General features: G+C 34.4%; 2 protein-coding genes and 1 pseudogene across 2 annotated transcripts; all 3 read right to left on the bottom strand.

The window, feature by feature from the left end:
- Positions 1 to 709: 709 nt before the first annotated feature.
- LOC120281184 lies at positions 710 to 10,971 on the bottom strand (annotated as a pseudogene).
- A 10,357-nt stretch (positions 10,972 to 21,328) lies between these two features.
- On the bottom strand, positions 21,329 to 22,516 carry LOC120280196 (calmodulin-binding receptor kinase CaMRLK-like). The gene has a single exon (XM_039286965.1). It carries the CDS (start codon positions 22,489 to 22,491, stop codon positions 21,364 to 21,366), a length of 1,128 nt encoding a protein of 375 aa, XP_039142899.1. The 5' UTR covers positions 22,492 to 22,516; the 3' UTR covers positions 21,329 to 21,363.
- A 74-nt stretch (positions 22,517 to 22,590) lies between these two features.
- LOC120280197 (calmodulin-binding receptor kinase CaMRLK-like) lies at positions 22,591 to 23,085 on the bottom strand. The gene has a single exon (XM_039286966.1). The coding sequence runs from the start codon at positions 23,061 to 23,063 to the stop codon at positions 22,614 to 22,616; it is 450 nt and encodes a 149-aa protein (XP_039142900.1). The 5' UTR covers positions 23,064 to 23,085; the 3' UTR covers positions 22,591 to 22,613.
- Between the last annotated feature and the right edge of the window lie 2,411 nt (positions 23,086 to 25,496).

Below are 25,496 nucleotides of genomic sequence, written 5' to 3' on the forward strand. Positions count from 1 at the left end.
TTTATGAGCCAGACAGCATCATGGAAATCGAGCAGTCCAGTAGAGCCAGCGTCAGATTCTCGATATTTGCACGATAGTGAAGTCAAAGATACCGGATACAGCCGTTGGCCCGCCCAGCTGATGGTGCCAGCCAGCCACTGGCCGGGTCAACCCGGACCAACCGTTAAACCGGCAGCCAGACATTGCACCTGAACACCTGTTCACCGGTTAAACCTCGAAAACATGCAGTTTGGTTTCATATTCCGTTTCTTCGACCGATAACGGTCGTGACCTGTTTCAGCTGACCAGGAACGATCTCGATTGCGAGCCCACCGTCCATTTTCTGTACCAGCACCACCATGGTTCGACGACCCGCCGGCATCAACAGGCCCATCTCAGGTCTCGTGGTGCCATTCTTTTTGTCAATTTTGTCCCCTGCCCAGCCTGATGCCCGATCAGAACTCGGCAAGCGCAGATCAGTCTCTAGGTCCTTTTTGTTAAATAATAAACCTTTTTGATTAAGAGTGAGACAGATCTGGTTGCTGATTACAACCCGAAATCGCTGTTAACATTGCATCAGCCAGACGGTCAGTATTTCATCATGTCCAGCTCACAGCACTTGCCGTCTTCACTACCAGGGAACATAAACGAAGACCACCCCATGACAGCCGAGGAACGGCGGTCAGCGGTCGAAGCGCCAGCATCATTTCATCACGCACCTGAACCAGCCTCAGCCAGTGATGTCGATGGCAGAAGGTTTTGCCGGGTCCAACAATCGAGTCAGGAAGCACCAGGCGGTTTCAGAGGCTGGTCTTGCTTCTCCGGAAGAGGATGACGGCCGAGTTTTATTTCCTTTTGATGAACCTGGCACTTCCGGCCCCGAGGCGGGATCCACCTCGGCAATGATGGTCCTGCAACCGACCATAGCAGTCATTTTAGACGGAACAGTGATGGTCTTGGCGAGCTGGCCATGAGGATGAGGAGCGAGGCAGCGTGCCTGAGATTTGTTGTCCACCACTTAAAAGATGCCTGAGGTTTTACCCCTTATTTATTCTGTTTTATTTTATTTTGAGAATATTGTTTTAGGGGCTGAACAATAGGCCGAGCTGTAGGTGATCGAGTTTTGCCTGAGTTCTGAGCTGGGATTAACTGCAGCGATGATGTGAGACGCCAAGTTGAAGACGAGAATACCTCAAGTTAAATATATAAATTATACGCAATAAAAGAGCACCCCAAATAACTGCTCAAATGGAAAAACATCAAAAGATGATCCAAAACACAGTCGTAATCCCAATCCAAGAACTCAAACCTAAAAACTCCAATAATGAAAACTGACCTATTTGATTCCAAACTTAAAATAAGTATTTATAAAATAAAAAGAAAATAATAATAAAATTTAAATGAAGAAATAGATAACTGAAAATTTAAAATTAAATTTAACAGCAAATTATCAGCTTCTTCACCATATCGTTATGCTGTCTCATGGACTAAAACAACCAAAATGCATCTTAGATCTAACTTCATCTGAATACCCATAGTCAAAGACACTATTATCCACTGAAAGAGAACTCTCGTCATCTAAATAGAGAGTTCATGGTCCATGAGTAGTTTAAACAATAAGATCAAACAAGAACTCCAGAGGAATGGGAAGTGACCCTCTTGGAAAGCCAAATCTCTGGGGTCTGCTGGCCTGGACCCAGCCTGGTTTCACCATCATAGAACACAGAAATGGCACAAGAAACCATCTGTACATCTGACCACCACCGGCACTGGTCTGGCTGAGCCAATGAACAGCCCAAGGAACCAGGCACCAAAGACACAATAATAAACCAATAATTTACAGAAATGATGGACTTAAGAAAGCAGTCACAAATGGATATCACTCAATCAACGAAGGGCTGACCAGTCCACACACCCAAATAACCAACAAAGAAGAAAACAAATGGAAGAAACCTGCCAGTGCACAAAGGGCAAGTTCGGGCAATTGGTGTTGACGCCTTCCCGTGTAGCTCTCTAACGTTGGTTCACAACTGTAATGAAGAATTGCCTTGTTAGTAATATGCCATTGGTTAAGGAACACCAGATTGATGAACCAAAGAAATCTGCCCCATTAAACCTAAACAACAGCAATATCAATTTGAAATATCAACCAAATATCAAAAATGAGATCAAAACAATGAAGAAATCAGACACTAGTAGTTTAGTGTTAGACCACCAACCTTTTAACTGAGATTGTTGAACTAAACCGCAATACTAGTCACAGCCTGAACAGCACCTAAGGTCCCCAGATCAGATCAGAATTGAATCAGAAGGAATTGTTATAAAGAAACATTGTTGACCACAATGTTGAAATAAACAATAAACCAAATCATGATCTCAAATGGTAACCATACAACGCAGAAGTCCGATTTCAATTGAAACGAACGGATTAGAGAGGCCAGAGTTCTTTAGCTAAATAACCCAATTTTGAATAGGGTTCATTTGTTTCATGTCATATCTGCCAAGGGCGAATAACCTTTATTTATAACCATCCAGTCAGTGCCAAAATGCAGGGATCATTTTCGCGTGCTAAACACAAAACATAATAGCAATGCTGATAATGCAAAGAAGTTGGAAATGAGCTGGCAGATCTGTCTGTGCTTGAAGCACACTGGTTTCATCTGAAAGAGTTCACATCCTCCTGACAAGAGTCATCAGGTCAACAGAAGTGAATTAGGAAGAGAGGAACTTACAAAGCAATTACATTCATAAATAAGAACTGGCTATAAAACTTATTAAAATATATTTTCCACTATAACCACTGTAACAATGCACACCCATGCACAAAGTACAAACAAAATGCATTTTTCCATTGTTTTAAGCCTTTTATCTGCAATCAAACATCACAAAATAAGCGGTAGCATGCAAAATGAAAAACAGCGCATCATTCAGACTGTTCTTTATCAAAGCAAAACAATCGCATGCAAGCTTTTATTCTGACAAGCTAATTCCATCCCCACTCAAAGTATTGTAGTTCACCTTTGCACATATTTCGCTCATTAATGAATGTGCAGCATCCATGCCTCCTACATTCCTGCATTTTCATTTTAAACCTTCCTAGTAACTGCATACTGTAGCCAGGCATTTGGAAGCGAACGGATTTGAGTCGCACACACAATGACGAAATTAGAAAAATACATGGTTTTCAACAGAAAGTAGGCCAGAAATGATCACTTAAAAAGAGGCCACACATCGTACACTTAACTTGTTCCATCTCAGGCATTACGCCAAGGGAATAAGTAGCAGTTCCTGATGAGCAAAGAATTAGCAACAAAGAGTGCTCCACTTCATTTGCTATGGCATACTATAAACTAGTAAATATATGAAATCAGAATCACCACAAAGCCTGAAGATGACCCTGCGTTGCCAACACTGGAGAGACAGAGAGCCAGAGATGCAAGCCATTAAGCGTCTGCTATCATTTCCCTACCAAGAGAAACATAGCACAAGATTGAAACTTTAAGCTAGAAGATGGAAAACAATTAGGACAGAGGAATGTTAAGAAGGAACAAACAGGGAAATGAGGAATCACCGGAGCAGCAAACCATGAGCCAAGTGCAAGGGTCTTGAATTGATATCCCAGCCATCCATTACCCCTTTCTGCCCCTCAACCAGCTTTCACCGCCATCAACGCCGCCAATTGGCACAGTACCCGATCGAATCAGTGAAAAATGATATAGAAATGGAAAGCAGAGCATGAATGATTAGGATAAATGAACCCTTCGTAGTTGAGGTCCTTGGGAAAGTGGGGATCGGAAGAGAGCGAGATGCAGCATCATCATCATCCACAGGAGGAGGAAGAGGAGGAGGAGGAGCGAGCTGAGGCGTCCATTGGGATGCAAAGCAAGCTCTCCTGAATCCAATGATACCTATTTTTGTCTTATAATCTGAAATAGAGAACGAGGGAGAGAGAGAGAGAGAGAAGTGAGAGCGACCGAAGACGGTGATGCTCCCTCGAAAGTGCAGAACTGAGGAAATTTATTAAATCTATAAAATTTTTATTATTAAGTGAAATTCCATTTTAAACCCCTAATTATTTCAAATTTTAATTGAAAATACTAAGTCCTATTTGCTTGTCTATTTAAAATATTTATTTATTTATTTAAAAATTTATTAAATATTAAATTTAATGTATTTTTATAATTTCCAATCGATTCTATACAACTATATTATTAATTTATATTTTAAATTAGAATGTTAATATATTTTTTTATAAATTTTTGATAATTAATTAATTTTAATCATTTTTAATTAAAATGAATTAATTAAAATGTATGAATAAAAAAAAACAGAAGAAAATATTTTATTTTTAATATCTAAATTAACAGAAATGTAAAAATATTTAATTGTCTACAAAAAAAAATAGAGTGTATGGTGACTTTATCAATATTGTAAAAAAAGTAAATAAATAAATAAAACTATGCTATCACATAATTAAAATTAAAATACTATTCAATTTATTTTGAAATCAAAATAAATAGTATGTCAAGATCCACATTTGAATTTTTTAAGCTGGTTTATCATTTATGTCAACTATATTAGGTAGAATGGAGAAAATTAGATCAAAATGTAAGGACAAAAATGAAAGAAAGAAGGGAGAAGGTCACAGAGAACGAAGCTGGCGCATCGAGATGCAGCCACGGGTCTGTGTTCCGAGGCAGCATCGAGATGCTCGTGCTGTTCAAACGAAGACAGTCCCCAGACACGCGCATTTGGTCCCTACCCTCACACCCATCACCACTTGTCCACTGATGATCTATAGAAACACACTACTCCATATAATTATTATTAAGATAATGGTCACCATCCAATTTTTCAGTATTTGATTTCTTAAAACTTATATGATGGGAGTTTATTGATATCACAATTAACATGTTATTAAGATATATGATTTTAATTTTTTTTAATTGCACACAGAAATGTTTGCTCTTTTCAGTGTTCTCTCATGGTCTCAAGACTTCCCAGGAAAGATCGAGTCACTGACAGCCAAACAAACAAAACAAACTAAAACATCACTGCTCAACCTCAGAAGTTTGGCATTCTATGTTAGTTATAAAAACACAAGATCATTTCCAAATCTCCATTCAAGGAGAAACATTTACAGAAGGACAAGCTTCAAAACAGCATACATAGAAACTGGTTTACAAGCACAAGACACTACTACAATTACATGCAACTAATGCCAAAAATTAAGAACAACAGTACATTGAGATAAGACACCTTCCAGCAAAAGAAGAGGCAGAATTGCTCCAGCTACTATTCCATGTTGTTGTTACTTAAACACACTGTGAGACCATATGTTCAATGCTCCTTTTTCTCCCCATTTTTGATCTCATTTATCAGAGATATACATGTTCGGAGTTGGGAAGAATGAAGTTAAATTACACCCACGAAAACCAACAGTCCACCAGTGAAGCTTTTCATCAGGTTGATCTGTGTGCATGAAACCCAGAAAAAGGCCTCTTGCATTTAACTGCAATACATTAAGATAAGGGATACCAAGTTCCAGCTGGGTGAGCGAAACTTAGACCAGCTTGTCGCCTTATGTGTTCGGGAATGAGCTTGTTGATCAGCTCTGGTGAAGCTCCCGCTAACTGAACATAAAAAGGGTGGTGCAAAAACATAAAGACCAAAATTTGTGCAAAAAGGATATCATGCACAATCTACAATTCCACGTCACCACTTAAAAAACAACAAAAAATCAAGTAAAGATAGGGGACAGAAATATATGGATAACTTCCGCTTACCAAAAATTACTGTAAATTATCTTGACACACACAGTTAGTTAACCTTTTAATGGAAAAAGTAGAACCAAATAGCAAAAAGGGCTATTTATTGTTTCTACAGATAAATTCAATAGATCCAAAACTGTACATTAATGGCAGAGGTTGGAAAGAATAAAGAATGCAATATTTCCAACTGGCATGTACGCTAGAACAAACAATAGGATGCCATTACCAAGCAATGCCAGAAATAGTGATCAGTTTTCTGCAATCTCTTCAAGTATGAAACACCTTATTACCCCAAAGAAAATGATTATTCACTAATTTGAACTTTTATGGGGAAAAAATACAGTAGATATTTAAAATTATAAAGTTCAGACTAACCTCTTGCTTAAAAATTAAACAGTGGTGGTGACGCCCATTTTGGCAGCCGTGCATTAGGTTCCTTAGCTCATCAAAGAAAGGATGTGCACAAGCCTCAAGCTGCAAGGACAGACCAAAATATACCATAAGAAAAACAAAAATGACATGTCATTTTCAGATTAGATAAAACAAGACTCACAACCTACCACTACTAAGATATACTTTTACAGATGACAACATGAAAGGTGAAGCTCATCTAAACATATAACGAGTCAGTAGTCTTGTCTGGTATGCTCAAGTGAAAAATGGTGGCCAGTGTTATAAAATAATGAAGGACCCTCAAAAATGTAAGGGGCAATTAATTGCAGCTATAAAAATTTGTTGATGCATTTACGGTGGTATCTGACACATGTTTAGGACTAAATATGATTGATCAACCACGGGCACTTTAAGTGAATGGGTAGTACCACTAGAACATCAAGAAAACCTGACATCTCTGTCAGCAGCATTCTTAACCCGAGAAGAAAGCATTTTGGTCTGCCTATCAATGATTTTTTTTTGAACTTTTAGCTCTCACCTTCTTGGTAGATTTCTACTCTCTGGTCAGCTAGGTATCCCTTCTCATAGCATGGCCTGACAAATCAAAGGCCAAAGATTTGCATATACAGGACCATAACATAGTCCCCTCAAACAATAAAAATGATATCAATGTCCAGATGGAATATTTAAACTATAAGACCTCCCCCAAACCCATCCATCATTCAAGACAATAAACAATGTTGTTGTAGACACTCATGTAATTAATTATACCAAATAAAAATCAAATGACAGAAAAAGGACAAATGAGCCGCCATACTTGCTCATCACATGAAAACGCTCGTGTGACAAGGAGAGCTCACCACATATAATTTACGTAACAGGAAAGCAGTATACTGATTGAACAATATGAAGGACAAAACTCATTTTTTAGGAACCCAAGAACTCGATTCACAAACCAGAATTCAATAAAGTAATGATAAATGCTCTCTAGAAAGCGGGGAAAACATAAACAAAGAGAACCTACATGTAGGGAGAAATTTTGACTCGCAAAAACAAAATACTGATATTCTACATATTCATGGAAGGATACCAAATAAGGTGAACCATTATTTCAATTCATGGGTTTTAGATTAAAAATTGCACTCGTAAAAATGTCCTGGGATAGTACAACACTTCACTCGCAGAGCAACGTTAGGAGAGTACTGAAGAAGCCTTTGATGCAAAGATCTATTGCTTCAGGAGGCATTCGCTTGTGGAATACCTGAAAAGGTATAGCACTTCAATACGAGATACAAAACAAAATGATAACAAGGAATCAGAAGAAACTGAATAGTTCATCACAAAAATTATCAGTGAAGGAAAAACATTATCACAGACTCAACATCATATATATGCTGGTAAAGGCTGCAGCTATATTTAAGAAATGTGAGGCCATTAAAGACATGACAACATGCCAGGAAATCATGGAAGCAACTGCTGCTAGTCAGTGCAGAATATGCTGATTAGATTAGATCATGTTCATGCAGTGCTTGAAAACATTGGGATTTTACACATCATGCGCCAAACCAATTAGGACAGGAAGGGCTGTAACCTCACATATATTAAATGTAAAGTAGCACTTTAAGGAATGGAGAAAATGAAGATCAGGCTAACGCTGCTTTGCCCTTTCTACTTGTAGGAACTTGAAGAAAATTATGGTGCACAGAGAAAAATATATATCAGGAAGATATAGCATAAAATGCTTACCTTGTGCCATATCACGGATGTAGCTTTTATCTGTGGAAACCCATACTCTGTATAGTTCGCGATTCACGCTTAGCCACTTTCCTCCCCAGTTGGAGTACCGGCACTCTGCATAAAATTGTGTATCATTTACCGCACTATCTAATACACAAAAATATGTAGTGATGGAGAAACACTGACAGTACCTTGATGGTTTCAACAAGCTGATCAGCCAGCGCCCAGGAAACAATGGCTGCAAAACCATTAAGATATAATATTAAGTAAATAATCCAAGATTAAATTACATGTGAAGTCATTGAAGCATTTACGAGGAGTTGAAAGTCGATGGAAGTTCACCTGACCAAAGAAGTAACTCGGCAAGTATGGCCACAACCAGCTGACCATATATCAATAGTTGTTGTATATTCTGCTGCACCAAAAATGAGCTCTGGAGCTGAGCACATCGAGAACAACAAGGTGAAATGTTTGTTTCACCCTTTACCTGACATAGTATGTAATCCATTGTGTAAGAAGCAGCAGTCTTGACACACAAAAATTGCCCATGTAAATAGAAAGCCAGACATCAAAACAAGAAGGTACCCAAAAGAAATTGGAGCTCTGAAACATGTAGTTAGATTTTACCCAGTGGCAAACCAGGTTCTAAAATTACTTTTGAAAACACTTGAACTTCATCAACCAAATTTTGAGAGCTTTAAGGACAGCTAGTGGCAGATGTATACACATATACATACTCCAAGTCGTGGGTACTTTGGGTTAACAAGCAACATCGCCAGTTATCATCGCTACTGTGCTATATATCGCGCAGGTCGTATCTGGAATTCTAAATGATTACTCAATCGCAAGAGCAAATTACTGAAGTCTAGAAAACAGAATTTTGCAAGCCCTCTCGGTGCACCAATTACCAACATGTTCATAATAGTGGCACAAAAGTCACAGGTGTGGTGGTCAGTAGAGGGGTTGGAACCAAGCCAGTCTAAAACTGGTTTAGCCTCAACCTCAACACACCAGCACATGAGTACTCAGAAAGAAAGACTTGCAGCAATATTCATAGTGAAACAAGCTTACAACACCAATATGAAATCACTTAATATGGTGTGGTGGGTTTAACCTCATCCGTATCAATACAGGTGTGAATGATAGGCAACAACCATCTAAAGCTAGCCTTGTATTTAGCAAAGAGCTGAGTAGCAAACTCCAAAGTGGGCCGTTCTGGTATCAAAGGCATACCAAAAACTTTACGCCCAAAAATCACAAAGCTTGACTTTGAGTGGGTAAGAGGATCAACCTTGTCAAAAATGCCCAGTGCAAAGATATGAAACAAAAGCCGATATAATTTCTGATAGTTAGATGGCAGATCGAATCATTACAAAAGTGAACAGAAACAAGAGTAAAATGTGTTTGTAATAGATACCAGGAAGATGTAGGGCTTCACATCTCTAAGGACAAACTCCTGGAACTGGTATGAATGTGTTTCACAACCCTCTAAATATCTGTACTCACCAGGTTATAAAATGCCAAAGTGCCCAGCGATAAACTCCGCGAGCCAAAACCAAGACATCCAACCCACCTTTGATATGTATAAAGCTTCACATAGATAAGGGCATCCTCTGGATTCACATTGCTGTAACGCGTTTGAGCACTCCGATATAAAGTCTCTTGGAACAAACTCCATCACCTGTGTTAAGAAATAACTCATCTCTGTTTGTGGGTGGAGAAGAAACAATGCTTCAAAGAGATCACATTGGGATGATCCATGGATCGCATCAATTGCAGCTCACGATTTTTGTACCGCTTGTCTTGCGTGTGATCCTTTCTTAATGGCAACAGTCTCACCAGTCTCCAAGCCATTTGGCCCAGAAACAAGAGATCAAGACATAATCATAAGAGCCAAAACCATTAGATGATGCAATATGAAGAACACAACAACAAAGTCATTTGCCCCATACCTGGAAAACAATCCCAAATGACCCAGTTCCCACAACCTGTTCCGCTATGTAACTGATTGTTGTTCGTGCAGGTGGAGTTTCAAGATAAGTCTAAGAGCCAATTTCTAGCTGAATTAAAATTTCACTAAAGGTTAGGTTTTATAGCAGCTCACCTCTTTAGCTTTCACCGTTCTGCTCCAATTGTTGTGGAAATGATACGACCAGTGGCTGCATCATTGTTATCAACAACTGACGCTTCCTAAACAAGAACATTCATATACACACACAAAATGACATCGCTCCAGATTAAAGAGACTATAGGATAGAAAAGCATGCAAAAGAGAACAAGAAATACAACACCAACCATCTTCCTGAATAGTTAGTTCAAACACCCAAAAAGAATCAGATCAAACAGTAAAAATCACAAGACCTTATACAGAGAATGCAGGAAGAGCAGAATGGAACAAAAACATGAAACACAAGTTCGCAAGGTTTGGTAGAAAAACGCATGTAGCACTTCAATGAAAGTGGAAACGACCATTAAAAGAACTGTCAAAGGAGAACTAGTCTTCCCCAATCTTCTCAGCAATCCAAAGAAAGAACCAAAACAACAAGAAAAGTAAAAAGATCTGTAACCTCAGAAAATTGAAAACGCATAACATACGTGACAGAAACTATGGACAATTCAAAAACCAAAACCCAAAACACATCCAAGATCCGTCAAACCCTGAAGTTCACAGCGCATCAATGCAAAAGATCTGAGAAAATTGAAAACAAAAACCACCCCAACAGACTATCCAAAACAAGGAACCAAATCAATCACAAACGACACCAGATGCGACGAAGAAACCTCAAAACCTAAATACATAAACCTCCAAATTTGGATCCAAAAACACCACACGGATCAAGAAGCCGGACACCACGGAATCCAAGAGAATCCCACAATGCACCAAGATCACCCATAAAACAACGACAAGGAAAAGAATCCATAGAACACCAAGAAAACCAACAAGATCGTCATCAAATGCCATCACCGGAGAAGAAACAGGATCTCGTCCGAATATACCTTGTCGTCGGTCACCTCCGGCCGTCGGCAATCGGTCATGACGACGTCACGGTCCGGCGCGGCGGAGGCTGTGACCGAGAGGCATGGACGCCATGTGGAACCACGGGCACCAGCTGCTCCTCCGAGTTCTCTCCTTCCTCTCTCTCTCTCTCTCTTCAACACCACACCTATTCCCAAAATACCCTCACCTATAATTTGAACCCCAACATTACCAAATTAAACTTAATTAATTACTAATGATTTGATTGCATGTATTTTCATTCTAACCCCTTCCCTCACTTGGATGTTTTTACCTCATTTTAATTTATTTATTTATTTATTCGAGAGTGAAATCACAAGCAGCTTACTAATAAAATCAGTGCCAACATCTAACTCTGACTTAAATTATAAAACCCAAACTAAAAATCCGTTATTATTATTTCTCACGACCAAAGATTAGATGTGACAATAAAAATTCCTTTATCTCAATCTTAAGAAGCGGAGACATAAATCAGCAAAACTATGTTTTTATTTTATTAATTAATAAAACGACCTTTTAAAAACTCCATCATTAATATACTCTTTTCATTCTTTTTATCTATCATAAATCCATATCCGTTATTTTAAAACATCAAAAATATTTTATTATAAAATTAACACAATATTTTATTCAATAAAATTTAATACGGAGAAACGCCAAGATATAAAACTCAAAGAATTTTAAAAATATAATTAATATTAAAATTACGCGAAATAACTAATTTTTACTGAAATTCAGCTATTTATAACATATAAAAAATCTAAGGAATATTTTAAAAACCCAAAGTAAATTTTTAAAAATTAAATAAAAGGAATTCATATTGGATTATTAATTATTCCAAAAAGCCTTTTCTAAAAACAAGGAGTAGCAAAATCTGATCATTCCTGAGAATGCCCTTGCCTGGCGCTCCCGACAAAAAGTCAGAATCAAACTTAAGACTGAGTGCTATCGGATCCTGAGGGATGTAGGGGTATTATTGGTAAAATAAATCACAAGTATTTTATTCCCGAAACGACCAAACTTGGACATGAAACGTTGATTTAACAGGTGAAACCCATCGAAACCGTTTTGAATTTGATCGGACGGTGGATAATGATTGTGGATGTTTTGGGCAGATGGATAGTGGTGGTGAGGTTAGTGGTAAATAGGAGAGTCAAGAAGGGTAGTTGGGTCAAACACGCCGATCGAAGCGAGGCATCTTTTTATTTTTAATTATATTTTATTTCTATTTAATTTTTCACTGTCTCACGGAATTTCCCGGTTTTCCCGGTTGTAGACTGTAAACTTAGCTTTCGGTGGGGGCCCTGCAAACTGAAATTCTCGGTTTTCCCCAATTAGTCCAACTTATATTTAATTATGAATTATTTTTAATAGAGTATGTATGGTTTGAAATGGGCTATCTAAAATAGTAAGATGGTTAATTATCTAAGGACCATGAATTGGTTTTCAATCAAAAATTATCACAAGTGTTTTTGAATCTATTAATGTAGATCAATAAAATGTGATTACAAAAAATTAATAAATAACATGTGACATAATTTTTAATTCAAGTTAGCATGTCATATGAAAATGATGTTAGTCTAATCAACTATGTTAAAACACAACATTTTTTTGTTTGAAGCTTGAGGTGATTTTTTTTATTTAATTACTAGTTTGGGATATTTTTACAATTAACCATGTGACTATAAGAAGGTTTACTTGTAAGACTAATATTGAATTTTTAATCTTATTTAAATTAATTTGAGTATATGTTAATTTATATTTAGATTCAAATTCAATATTGCATATTTTAATTTTATAATAATTAAATCTCATGTTAAATAATAATTTATTTTAAAATTTAAAAAAAATAATCTTTTTATCATAAATATCTAACTCAGTGTTACCATAGTTTTTTCAAATGTATAGATTTTAATTATGCTTTTACTTTCATCTGAGTCTATATAACCAGAGGTGCAAGTTGTTAGTTTGACTTATTGATTATGCAATTAAGATAACATGTACGTGCCTATCTTTTCTTTTCTTTTCTAATCAACCCTAAACAATTTACTGTATTAAAACATAAACCACCAATGGAACAAAGTAATGTATTTTCTCAAAGTATGAATTTCACAACCACATGAGATAGATGCTTTTTGAGCCAAGAGTCTCAATTTTAGTTCACTTTGTTATTTTCCTTTTTCTTTGTCTTGAATATCATGGGGAATGAATATCACTTTTAGGCTTGGCTCTTGAGGTTTGGCTATAAATGGAAATATAATCTGTCCTACTACAATCAATAATGTTATAATTGTTTAGATAGCATTAGATTGTTTTCATTGTAGAATTTTTGGCATTATTTTGTTGTGCGAAGTCTATAATTGGAAGAATTCATGGACTCTTTAAAAAGACAATTGTCACTTTTTCATGTTCTTAATTTGTATTTTGTCTGAGTTGAGAAATTCAAATGAAATCAAAAATTTATTAATTATAAATTATAATTCTTTGAGTTTAATATATTCAGTTTAATTAGTATTAATTATGTTAAAATTTGATATAAAAATAAATGTATATTTTAAATTTTATTGATTCTCGATTCATACACTGGTCTATTGACACATGTTTCTCTGTATAATGTATTTATATGTTACTGAAAAGATAGGTTTTAATCCAACACATGAATGGTAATGATACAAGCATGTTGATGTCTTAATTCTATATTTATGCAAACTCTGACGTGATTTATTTATTTTGTAACAAAAAAAAAATCCTCAACCTAAGTGTTACTTATTAAACACATTTTTTTCACACTTTAAATTCTCATATATTTGTGTATTGGCCGTGACAGATAATAAAGTGGTATTTACTCCAATCTTTGAAATTGGTTTTCTTTACAAAGATCCAACATTAATTGCAATATTTATACCATATGATATATAACCTTTTATTCCTTGAAAAACATATCTATATATATATATATATTTTTTGGCAAATGTGAACCAAGACAAGTGGCGGTTTATTAAGAAATTGTCATGGGACAGGTGGTTATTATAGTGCACCAATTATGATAGTTTATTAAACATCTAAAAAAATTATTAACTCAGTCAGATATCACATAAAGCGATGAAAATCTTGGCACATGCATGTACGTCTAAAAGATTTTAAAGAACTAAACCAAACCAATAAATTCTCCTTGCCATGCAACTTTAGAGAGAAAAAAATACAACACCTTTTATAAAAGATTCACCACTAGGCTATAATTATTGTTTGTATTATAGCTATATTTAATATATATTAGACACACATACGTTTTTTATTAAAAAAAAAAATTATGTGTATTATTATCCTATTAAATTTTGACTATCTTGTTTTAATCATTGACCCAGTTCGTTTTATAGGACATGAAAATCTTTGCCTATGCTAATACAAAATACTATACTATCAAGCCCTTGTCAGGCTTGAGCTTGATTCAAGTCGAGCGCTCTCAAATAAATAACTCCCATACATATAGCCCCCTCCCCCCTTTCACAAAAACAAAAAAAAACAAAAAAAAAAAATTCAAGTTATACAGTTACATGCATAATAATATACATGCTATAATAAACGAACCTTATTCTCAGAGCTCCAACACTACCCAGTCCGAGTTTGAGCTAATTTAATAGCTCACCGGTTTTTATATGCTTTGAGTTTGGAGAAAATTCGACTTTAAATCTCTCAACTTGAGTTTGGAGAAATCATTATTTCTCCCCTTGAGAAATACATGGCAAGAAAATTTTTTTAGGAGATTCACGAAATCATCATAATTGATATACTTTCGTATATATCTATCTTTTAATATTCTCTTATGGACGCTTGTCACTCTGTTTATCATAAAAAGAAAAAAGAGCTCATCAATTTCTAAAAAAAATAAACATAAACTATTTCTCATATAACTCAATTTATTAATACTAATACTACAAGTTGCAACTTGAAAAGTTATCACACAAAATCTACTCTCACACAAGTGAGGATGAAAAATAGATCAATGATTAAGAGGATTATTTATGAATTGTTTTTCTCTAGAGGTTTTTTTTTTCAATTACCAGAATCAATTTCAAAATAAAAATATATTTTCACCAATAAAATAATGCATTGATATATCTCACATAACCGATTCAAAGATATACCAATAATTTCTTAGTCTATTGGCATCGGATTTCATTAATGTAGATGTTCATGTTTTTTTGGCAAAAAGACGGATTTGAACCTAAACTCACACAAAATGTACGTTGATGTATGAAATCTACGTTATACATATTTTTGAAATGATTTGTCCATTTTATTAAGAAAAAAAATCAAATATATGGCTCTTTTTTAATATTAAATTAAAGATGAATATTTACAATAATAGTTTCTCTCCTAATTCTAAGCAGAAGAAAAATACAACTAATAGGATACTTGCTATAATGTTCCTTGTAAAATAATTATTAGATTTATTAAAAGGGACAATTTAAATCTTGACAAATCTAACAACGGAAAACATCAACCTTGTACTTTTATCTCTTATTGAAGCAAAAATATTTAAAAAGAAAATAATATTGAAGTCTAGTTTTGATATATATATATATATATATATATATATATATATATATATATATATATATATATATATATATATATATATATATATATATATATATAACAATAAAACATGATAGTCATAATGAATGCAAAATGCAAACATGATCATGTCATGCATGAAAAATTAGGCAATTTATTTTCCCATGATTAGGAATGACAATGAAATCATAACTTATAGCCTTTTCTCCTCCCTATTTTAGTGATTGTATTCATATCCACAAAAGTCCTATAGGGTTTCATATATATATATATATATATATATATATATATATATATATATATATATAATATTACAAAGAATTAATAACTATAAAAATTAAAATAAAGTGGACTAGATGGAATATCATGTTTTTTGTGAATTATTTTTATTTACTAATTTTTCTAATTATAATTTTCTCTAAAGTTTTTCCAATTAAGCTATTCAAAATATAAATTCATTGGTGATATTATAACTTATTTAGGACAAATTCATTTCGGGGAAAGTGGGGAAATGTGATGGAAAGTGGTCTAACTTATTTCACTTCTAGTGTTCATTTGTAATGAAGTGAATTTTGAACTAAACCCACTTTATCATGTTGACGTATGAAATCTACATAGTGCATATTCTTGAAATGATTTGTCTATTTTGTTAAAAAAAATCAAATATATATATCTTTTATTAGAATGTCTATTGGGATGGTTTTTTTAATATTAAATTAAAGATGAATATTTACAATAATAGTTTATCTTCTAATTCCAAGAAGAAGAAAAGTACAACCAATAGGATTTTTTTTTTAAAAATGGATTAACCACATGCATTAAACAGAAAAGTACAAAAGCCTCAAAAAAACATAGTGAAAGAAAATAATAAACTACTAGCAGTGGCACAACAAAACCACAAAGTGTGGTACAATAAGACCAGAAAGACAAAGCACATAACCAAGATGAAAAGGAAGGACTTCCTCCAAGTCCCTAGGTCCCCAGAATAACACTAGCTCGTGCCCTGAAATGGTGTCTCCTCCGACGTTGAAACCCCCCTCCCCACCAAGAGTTTGCAACTCGAGGTCCAAGAAACTCCAGGCTTCTACGAATGGTAGCCATGGAATCATCCAGCTTTTTTTTTTTTATACCGTTTGTAAAAGATGAGAACCAGGATAGAAGCATATGTCAACTTTCAGTATAATAACATGAGTAGGCAAGACATTGGCATTAAAAATATGATTATTACTAGCAAGCCAGATATTCCACACAAATGTTTTAATGACTAAGTCTCACAAAATTCTCATCGATGGCAGAACGTTCAACCTCCACTGATCCCAATGAGTGCTCATAGAGAGAGGTGGTTTAGACAACTGAAGTAGATTAAGAAAATAATCCCAAATAAATTTAGCAAAAGAGCACTGAAGGAAAATATGGTCAATCGACTCAATCTCTGAATGACACATGACGCAAGTAGCAGTTGGAAGCTTGTTTTATTTTCTCTTTGCAAGATTCTCAAGCATAAGAATTTTATTCTTCCACACAAGCCAATTGCAAAGGTTGATTTTTCGTTAACAAGTATTACTCCAAAAAAACTTTGCCACTAGATATTGCAACCCACCATCATTTAGAAAATTATAAAAGGATTTCACAGAGAAGATACCATTCCCCGTGTGCATCCATCGCTTGGTGTCCCCCAGTTCCCCAACATTTGCCTGTAGGAGATTCCTATAAGTCCAAGTATCATGATTCGCTAAGAACGGAGCCTCCTCAAGCAGATAGCAAAGTTGGCGCACTGTACCATTCTGCCGCTGATTAGCTCTGAATTCATCTGGCCATAGGTGCATGGGCGTAGATCCATTAAGCCATCGATCTTTCAAAAAAGAGTCTCATTCCCAGAATTAAGAACATGCAACATACATCCTCTAAGTGCCGGTAAGCATTTAGAGACCCCTTTCCAGAAAAAGGATATCCAGCCCTTTAGTTTAGAAAACAAATTCCGATGGGACAAGCCATAATTGAATTCGACCACCCTCGCACCACGCCAATTGGGGTCTATTACAAACTTCCATCACCATTTTCCCAGGAGTGCTTGGTTGAAGTTGTACATATCTAATATTCCCTAACCCCCTGTTTGCATGACCGGCATAAATTTTTTCAACCAATCAACCGATAACCAATAGGATACTTGTTATAATGTTCCTTATAAAATAATTATTAGATTTATCAAAGGGGACAGTTTAAATATTGACAAATCAAACAACGCAAAACATCAACCTCTATCTTTTGTTGAAGCAAAAATATTTAAAAAGAAAATAATATTAGGCAATTTATTTTCCCATGATTAGGAATGACAATGAGATCATAACTTATAGCCTTTTCTCCAGCCTATTTTAGTGATTGTATTCATATCCACAAAGTCCTATATATATATATATATAATATTACAAATAATTAACAATTATAAAATTAAAATAAAGTGGACTAGATGGAATATCATGTTTTTGTGTGAATTATTTTATTTACTAATTTTTCTAATTATAATGTTATCTAAAATTTTCAAATTAAGCTATTCAAAATATAAAATCCTTGGTGATATTATAACTTATTATATTGAATAATTTTGGCCTTTTTTTTAATGAACAGCAACAAGCGTCCTGTTTAGGAGGCATTCATTTTAAAGGAAGTGGGAAAAGATGATAAAGAGTGATTTGACTTTTTTCACTTTTTAGTGTTTATCTGTCATGAAATAGATTTTAAATTAAACCGACTTCAACACCCACAAAAAAGAACATGTTATCACCACCTAACGAAATTTAAACTCAGAGCTCTTAAATCTCTACACGTTTTATACAGTGGGGTCAATGCCGTTAAGCTATGAATCCTTAGGTATTATCAAACAACTCTTTCTCACAATGTCTTTATAAATAATAGTTTACCGTGCTAATAGAGTGTTAATGTAATTTATCCCATTAAAATTATTAATTTTTTTTTAAAAATTATCATTTGTTTTTTTACCAAAAAGATTATTATTACCAAATATTTTTAAAATTATTTATTTGTATACACTTAAAATTTTATTTTGTATTTATTAGTTAAAGAATATTCAAGTCTTTCCTCCATCGAGTTAAATGATTTAATATAACACATGAAAAAAAAATAATACAAAAACAATGATATACCAAATAACCCTAAGTCAAGTGACAAAGGTTTGCTGGTATGTGGGTGGAAATTGAAAGTCAATCACCCAATAACACGCATGAGGAATTATCTCTGTGCCTCCTCTAAAGAAGAGCATATGTGGTGTGTATTGAGAAATTAACACCAAGTCCCTGTTTGCACATCCCTTTAACTAGATTGTTTGACACCAGGTCTCCCGACTAAGAGACTAGAAGAGCGTTGAGGTGATTAACTTTACCGCACCGGTGCCGGGCACCCTGGCCCACATTGACTGAGCCACCTCGTAAAAAAAAAAATTGAATATAAAAACTCGTGAAATTTAGAAACATGCGTGCAATTTAAGAATTTATAATATAGATTTTGGTATTAATGAAAGATATTTAAGTGTCTGAATAATTCTGAGACCGGAAATGTTAAGAATGAAAATGAAATCAATGGTATAATATTTTTTTTTTGAATAAATCAATGGTATAAATTGGATTGGAAAACAGAATGAAATTGTGAATGAGAGAAGGTGACAATTCAAGCCTGCTTTTTTTTCAAGGAAGCCTCAAGCCTGCTTGTTTTTCAAGGAAAAATGATTCAAAAAGGAAAAACATTGACAATAAATACAAGAAACTAAGAAAAAAATCTTAGAATTCGGCCATTCTCTCAATTATGTTTGAATTGATTGAGAGTGGGACAAAAGCTTGTGAATGTCCCTTTTTCATTGTCTCTGACCAAAGAGCATGACTCTTGTGATTCTTCATTTATAATCATTTGTTTGTTTGTTTTTTTCTCTTTTTTTAATTATTATTTTGTAATTTTATATAGTTCTCTATTAGTTGATTTTTCTATTAAATAATTATTAAAAAAATTAAAGAAATTATGAATTCGATAGGATTAATTTTTGTTAGTGTCAAGTACATTGGGTTAAATATTTCAATATATTGAGAATATTGTAATGAATTATGTATGTTTGACATAAGTAATGATTTTTACAAAATTTGTTGGTTTTTTTTTGTGTGATTTTATTATTGTAGAAAAATTTAAATTTTGATATATGAAATAAATGATCCTAGAGTAAACAAAAATGACAAAAAAAAAAATGATCAAATAATATAAAAAAAAATCTCAAGAGTTGCACATCACTTAAAATTTTTACAGCCAAAAACTTTTTAGTTTAGTGGCACTGGTCATGTTGCGTAAGACATAATTTGTAAGACTTTCATTACTCAGGTTTAAAATCCGCTAAATATTATTCCCTATATCACTGCGTGATGGTGTATAACCGAACCATTAATTATCGGCTTTGCACAAGTCTTTGAAAAAAATAAAAAAAATAAAAAAATAAAAAAAATAAAAAAAAAAAAATAATTTTTTTTACTGTGAATTAAAAAATGCTAAAGCAGTCATCCCATAGAGAGTAAGCACTTTTTAATAATACAGGGTTGAAATTTTTTTTAAACATAGGTGAACTGAAGATTATTTATATATAAAAACTAAAATAGATAAATATTGGATCAGAAATTCTCAAACAAGAGCTTTCAAGCCAATGTGTGAGGGAAAAAAAACCTTATTTTCTAAATTATGGCTAAATAAAACCTTTTCATATCTGGTTAATAAATAATCTCATAGAATTAAATCAATTCAAACACAACAAATACTATAGACAATTCAAGCAAACCTAAAACATTGAACCACTCTCAAGTTTATTCACAAAACCATAAAAAGAAGAGAGACAAGAACAAGAACCAAGAATCAAAGCAAATTGTTAACAAATAAATCAAAACAAGATGCTTCTTCCTATAGAGATGACCAACAACTACATTCCAAACATTCTCATATTTTCTCTTTTTCATTTCCAACTAAAAATAAATAAATAATTAAATAAATAAAAGGAGAACATTCTCACATTCTCACTCTATTTTAACAATTAAGCCACTTTTCCCCCCCCACCAACTCTTATAGTCCACTTTCAAACAAAACTTAAGACTCACATCAATGTAAGTGGGGGTGGTTGTTCCCCCCCTTTGTTTTTCTAATTAGTAATTACTCACCCACAAGCAATGTATATAATAAATAAACAAAATTAAAAGATAATTTAAAAAATTTATCTACACCATAGATGGTAATTATATTTCACTTTAAATGAAGTTTCAAATTAATACCAATGATAATTAAAAGATGTCATTATTCTCACCCCTTTAAATACTAGAATCATTTAAAGAAAAAATGGCATTTCAATTCCATTTTTTTTCTTAAAAATCTTAATTTATTATTATTAATGATAAATGTGGATAAACCAAACCCCTTAATATTTGAGTTTAGAGGGCTTCGAATCTTAAATTTTGGCTTGAAGAAGGGTTTTGAATCTTAAACTTTGGCTTAGAGAAGAGTGGAATACGAACTCATTTATTGTAGAGGTGCTATGTATATTTATTTTATAAAATAAAATATGTTGATGATTTTTTTTTCCTCATTAATTAACTAAATGGACGTTTTACATTTTTTTTATTTGTTTTTACCACACAGGTGATTTTTGAGAACTATGAACAAGCCACGGATTATAAATTTAAATAGGAAATGAATTACCAATTCTTTTATCGTAAGAGTGGTTATATACGAAAATTTTCTCAAATATAAGTCCGTCCAAACAGATAAAAAAATATTCACTAATTAAAAACCCATCAATTTCAAACCCAACACCACCAACTAACTAACCGGGTTAATTAACGTTAACCATCTCATTTAACAAGTGGGCCGGATATCCTTCAAAAGGCCCACAACTTGTTGCATTGTGGGCCTTTTCATTTGACACTGGGCCGTACAAAGATACCCAACTCTAACAAACTCCACCATCTCCGGCGAGCACTCTTCCCTCCTTCTCAGCTCCACATCCACCACCTCCGCCGCCCTCCCTCCTCTCACCGCCGTCCTCACCCTCTCCACCTCCTTCTCCGTCCACCCTCCCCCCTTCCCCGTCACCAGTTCCAAAACCAGCAACCCAAACCCATACACATCCTCCACCACCGACCCTTCTCCGCCACCAACCACCCCAAAGTCCGCAATCCGAGCTTCCATCTCATCATCCAACAAAACGTTCGCCGGAACTAGATGCCCGTGCACCACCGGCCGGCGACTCCCTTGATGAAGAAACGCCAACCCTCTCGCCACTCCCAGAGCCACCTTATGCCTCGCCGGCCAATCACACAACTCCAACGTCTCCTCTTCCTCACCGGACCTCGCCGCCGGCAACTCATTCAACCACCGCCGCATATCTCCTTTCTCCATATACTCATACAAGAACAGCTTCTCTTTTCCGGCGAGGCAGTAGCCAAGAAGTGGTAAAAGGTTTGGGTGCCGGAGCTGGGAAAGCTCCTCGGCGTCACAATTAGCACCGTTCTTCAAAACCCTTATAACTACGTGCATGTCTCCGGTGAGCACTGCTCTATATAAAGGACCACAACGATGGCCGTCGGCGAGTTGTGAGTCCTTTGAAAAGCATGACGTTGCTGTTGCAAGGTCAGCGAAGGTGAGCTCCATTAGAGGCTTTTCAAAGATTATCACCGGAGAAGACCATTTAGCTTCTGCAACCCAAGTAGCACATTGCTCTACTGCTTTCTCTTCATCAATCTCATCTCCCTTTCTCCTTCTTCTTGTTCTTCTTCTTCTTCTTAGTGAGAATATAGTAATGGTTAGAAGAGTAAACAAGAGGAGAATGGCTGAAGTAGCTGAGATTGCTACTATTTTGTATGAGATTTTATGTTTCTTGTTGTTCTTGTGGTTGTTGTTCTTGTTCTGAGGAGGAGGAGGAGGAGGAGGAGGAGAGAAGGTGATAAGAGAACCAGCTTGTTTGAAAGAGGAAGAGCCAAACATGGAAAGAGTTTTGGGGGAGAGGAAACCAGAGAGGTTGTTGAAAGAGAGGTTTAAGACATGGAGGTTGGTAAGAGGAGGGAAATCAGAAGGGAAAACGCCATTGATGGAGTTGAGAGAAAGGTCTAGTACTTGAAGGTTGGAGAGATGGTGAAGGCCGGAAAGTTTAGTGAAATGGTTGTTGGAGAGATTGAGGGAAAGAAGAGAGAGGAAGAAGAAGGGAAGCGGAGAGTGCCACCGAGGTGGTTGCCGGCGAGGTTAAGGTGGGTGAGGGAAGAAGAGGAGGACCAGAAGGAGCCAGGAATGGAGCCGGTGAGAGAGTTGTGGGAGAGGTCAAGGACTTGAAGGGTTGAGATGTTGGTGAGATAGAGCCAAGAAATGGTGCCGGTGAGGTTGTGGGAGGAGAGTTTGAGGATGGTGAGTGGAGAAGATGGGCAGTGGGAGAGATTGAAGTTGGAGACTGAGTGGAAGGCTAAGGAAAGAAGTTTGTGGTGGTCTTTGTGGCATGGTGGAGAACTTGAGATAGAGTTAATGGGAAGGAGGAGGATGAGTAGGAGAAGGAGGAGAAGAGTCATTGGATAATGGAAGAAGAGGTGCAAAAAGGTTGGGTGGGAAAATGAGGGGTTTAAGTAAAGAAGGGGAATGAGGGAAAGTGTGTGTTTGTTTAATGAGTTTTGCAGCTTTGTTGGAGTTTGGTGGTTATTGTATTGTGTGTAGTATGTGGTATGGGTGGTTGATTTGGTTGTTTACTTGTTTGGTTAATGGATTTGGTTTTGTGATGTGGGTGATTTGATTATTTGTGGGTTAAAGGTGTGGAGAGTTGGTAATATTTTAACTTAAAGAGAAACAAATTTTTTAATTATATAAAATCTTTTTGTAATACATAAAAAATTGGTTAAATTGAGTTGGTAATCTAAAATTTATAAAAAATTATATTAAAATTTAAAATATAATTTAATAAAATTTATAGTTGAATATAATTAATAGCAAAATCTTAAATTATATTAAATATAAAAAAAATTAAAATAATAATATTTAATTATCAACTCTTTTTATGACATGGTGATAACAACTAACATTTAATAGAAATCAAAGTGTGACAAATAATTTTGCTGTTTTTGAAGGGAGTGAAAAGTAAAACAAAAGTTTTTTTTTTTTGGTTGTGCATGCGGGTACTTGAAAAGCTGCGCTGGGTGTGCTTGGGCAATCTGAGTAACATGTCTTCATGACTGCCCAATAATCACTGAGAATCTGAGACTGAGCCAAGTGGTGCTTGTTAGCAACCACTGGAGCTCCTGTCACCCTGAAAACTCTTATCTCACATGATATAATATCATGTGAACTTTCAAAATTTAGACATTTTAGCTATATCCTAAACCTTATCAATATTTTCCATTTCAAAATGTGTATTCATTAAAGGTAATTTTCATATTTTTTAGCTTTTTGTTTTTGAAAAATATATTTTAAGCTTTTGCTCATGTTGTCAGAGAAAAAGGTAATTTTCATATTATTCTATTTTGAGTTTTTTTTTAAATGAATATATATATCATGTAAACACATGACATGGAATTGCATGTAGAAACCATAATGAAATAAAAATGAAAAATCAAGTTTAAAAATAATAAAATTTTATTGAAATAATACAAGTGAAGTTAAATGTTGGAAATAAAATTTTAAGAAAATGAATAAACAAATAAATATTTTTTTTTAAGCAAAGGGGTATCTGTATATATATATTACATTACTATTGAGGGTATTTTTTTGCATAAATACTTTTTCAAGATGCCTGTGGGACCTGACATGAAATTAATCAGAATATTTTTTTCAAAATTTATTTTTAATGAAAATGAATAAATCATAATTCATAAAAACAAACAGTAAACAACAATAAAGAAAAAAACAATAATAAACAATAAAATGGAAAGAAAAACTAAGACATAATTGACAACAAAGAATTTTTCAAGATTTGAATACTTATAACTGCATAAGCACCAAATTAAATCTAGCATACACATAATATACACACATCATCTCATGATAAAGCAGTAAACGTTCTCCTACAAACACTAATGAAGGTTAATTTTTTTGATAAATCACTCAACTTTGTTGAAATATCGAGTTCTTTCAGCTGAATTTTGGTTTTGTTTCAAAGTCTTCTAAAAGTCATTGTCGTTTTACAACAAGTCACTCGGTGGATTAACATTGTCGTTAGCGGCGTGGCGGCGGAAAAAAACCCAATCGGCCAGTCCTCCACGTCGCTGACGACAATGTTAATCCACCGGTGACTGTTTGTGAAAACGATAGTGACTTTAAGTGAGACTTTGAAAACAAACCAAAGATCGATGAGAAACCGATATGTTCGATAAAAGTTGAGTGATTTATCAAAAAAATTAACCCACTAATGAATATATTTATAAAATATTTTCTATCATCATTTAATAATTACTTTACTATCCAAAAATTTTAACATTTGTCAATTTTTTATATTTAAAATATATACTTTATTATTTTCATATTTGTCGATATCCATAACAATATGCAGCACTTACTTTCTCGATCTTACAGATCATCTAGATTACATAATTCAAAAAATAAAAAAAATAAAAATTTTATTTAATATGATTTGGTACTTTGAAATAGTGTTATATATATAACTATATCATATAAATATAACTAATTTGGAAATTGAGCCTTCAACCTATGAACACCATAAATGGAATCTTCTCCGAACATATAGACACACGGAAACTCTAACTCTATAGTCATGTCATTGTGCATGTGCTCTTGTGTTTTTTATTTTTTATTTTTATTACTATTATTTTTTTTCAATCTTAGTATTTTTAAATTACCAACAATGAAAATACAAAGAAACTAATGTTCACTGATAGTTTCACCGATGTAATTTGTGGTTTAGAGAATACTCAAACACTCATAGAAAGTTTACATAAACCAAACAAGAAAAAAACACACAAGATTGGTAACCAAGTTCGACGTCCACTCGCCTACGT

The sequence above is a fragment of the Dioscorea cayenensis genome, chromosome 17 (genome assembly GCF_009730915.1).
Source record: "Dioscorea cayenensis subsp. rotundata cultivar TDr96_F1 chromosome 17, TDr96_F1_v2_PseudoChromosome.rev07_lg8_w22 25.fasta, whole genome shotgun sequence".
NCBI lineage: Eukaryota > Viridiplantae > Streptophyta > Magnoliopsida > Dioscoreales > Dioscoreaceae > Dioscorea > Dioscorea cayenensis.

Coding starts and splice junctions, on each gene's coding strand:
- LOC120280196 (XM_039286965.1), bottom strand. CDS start 22,491: ATGTTTGGCTCTTCCTCTTTCAAACAAGCTGGTTCTCTTATCACCTTC.
- LOC120280197 (XM_039286966.1), bottom strand. CDS start 23,063: ATGACTCTTCTCCTCCTTCTCCTACTCATCCTCCTCCTTCCCATTAAC.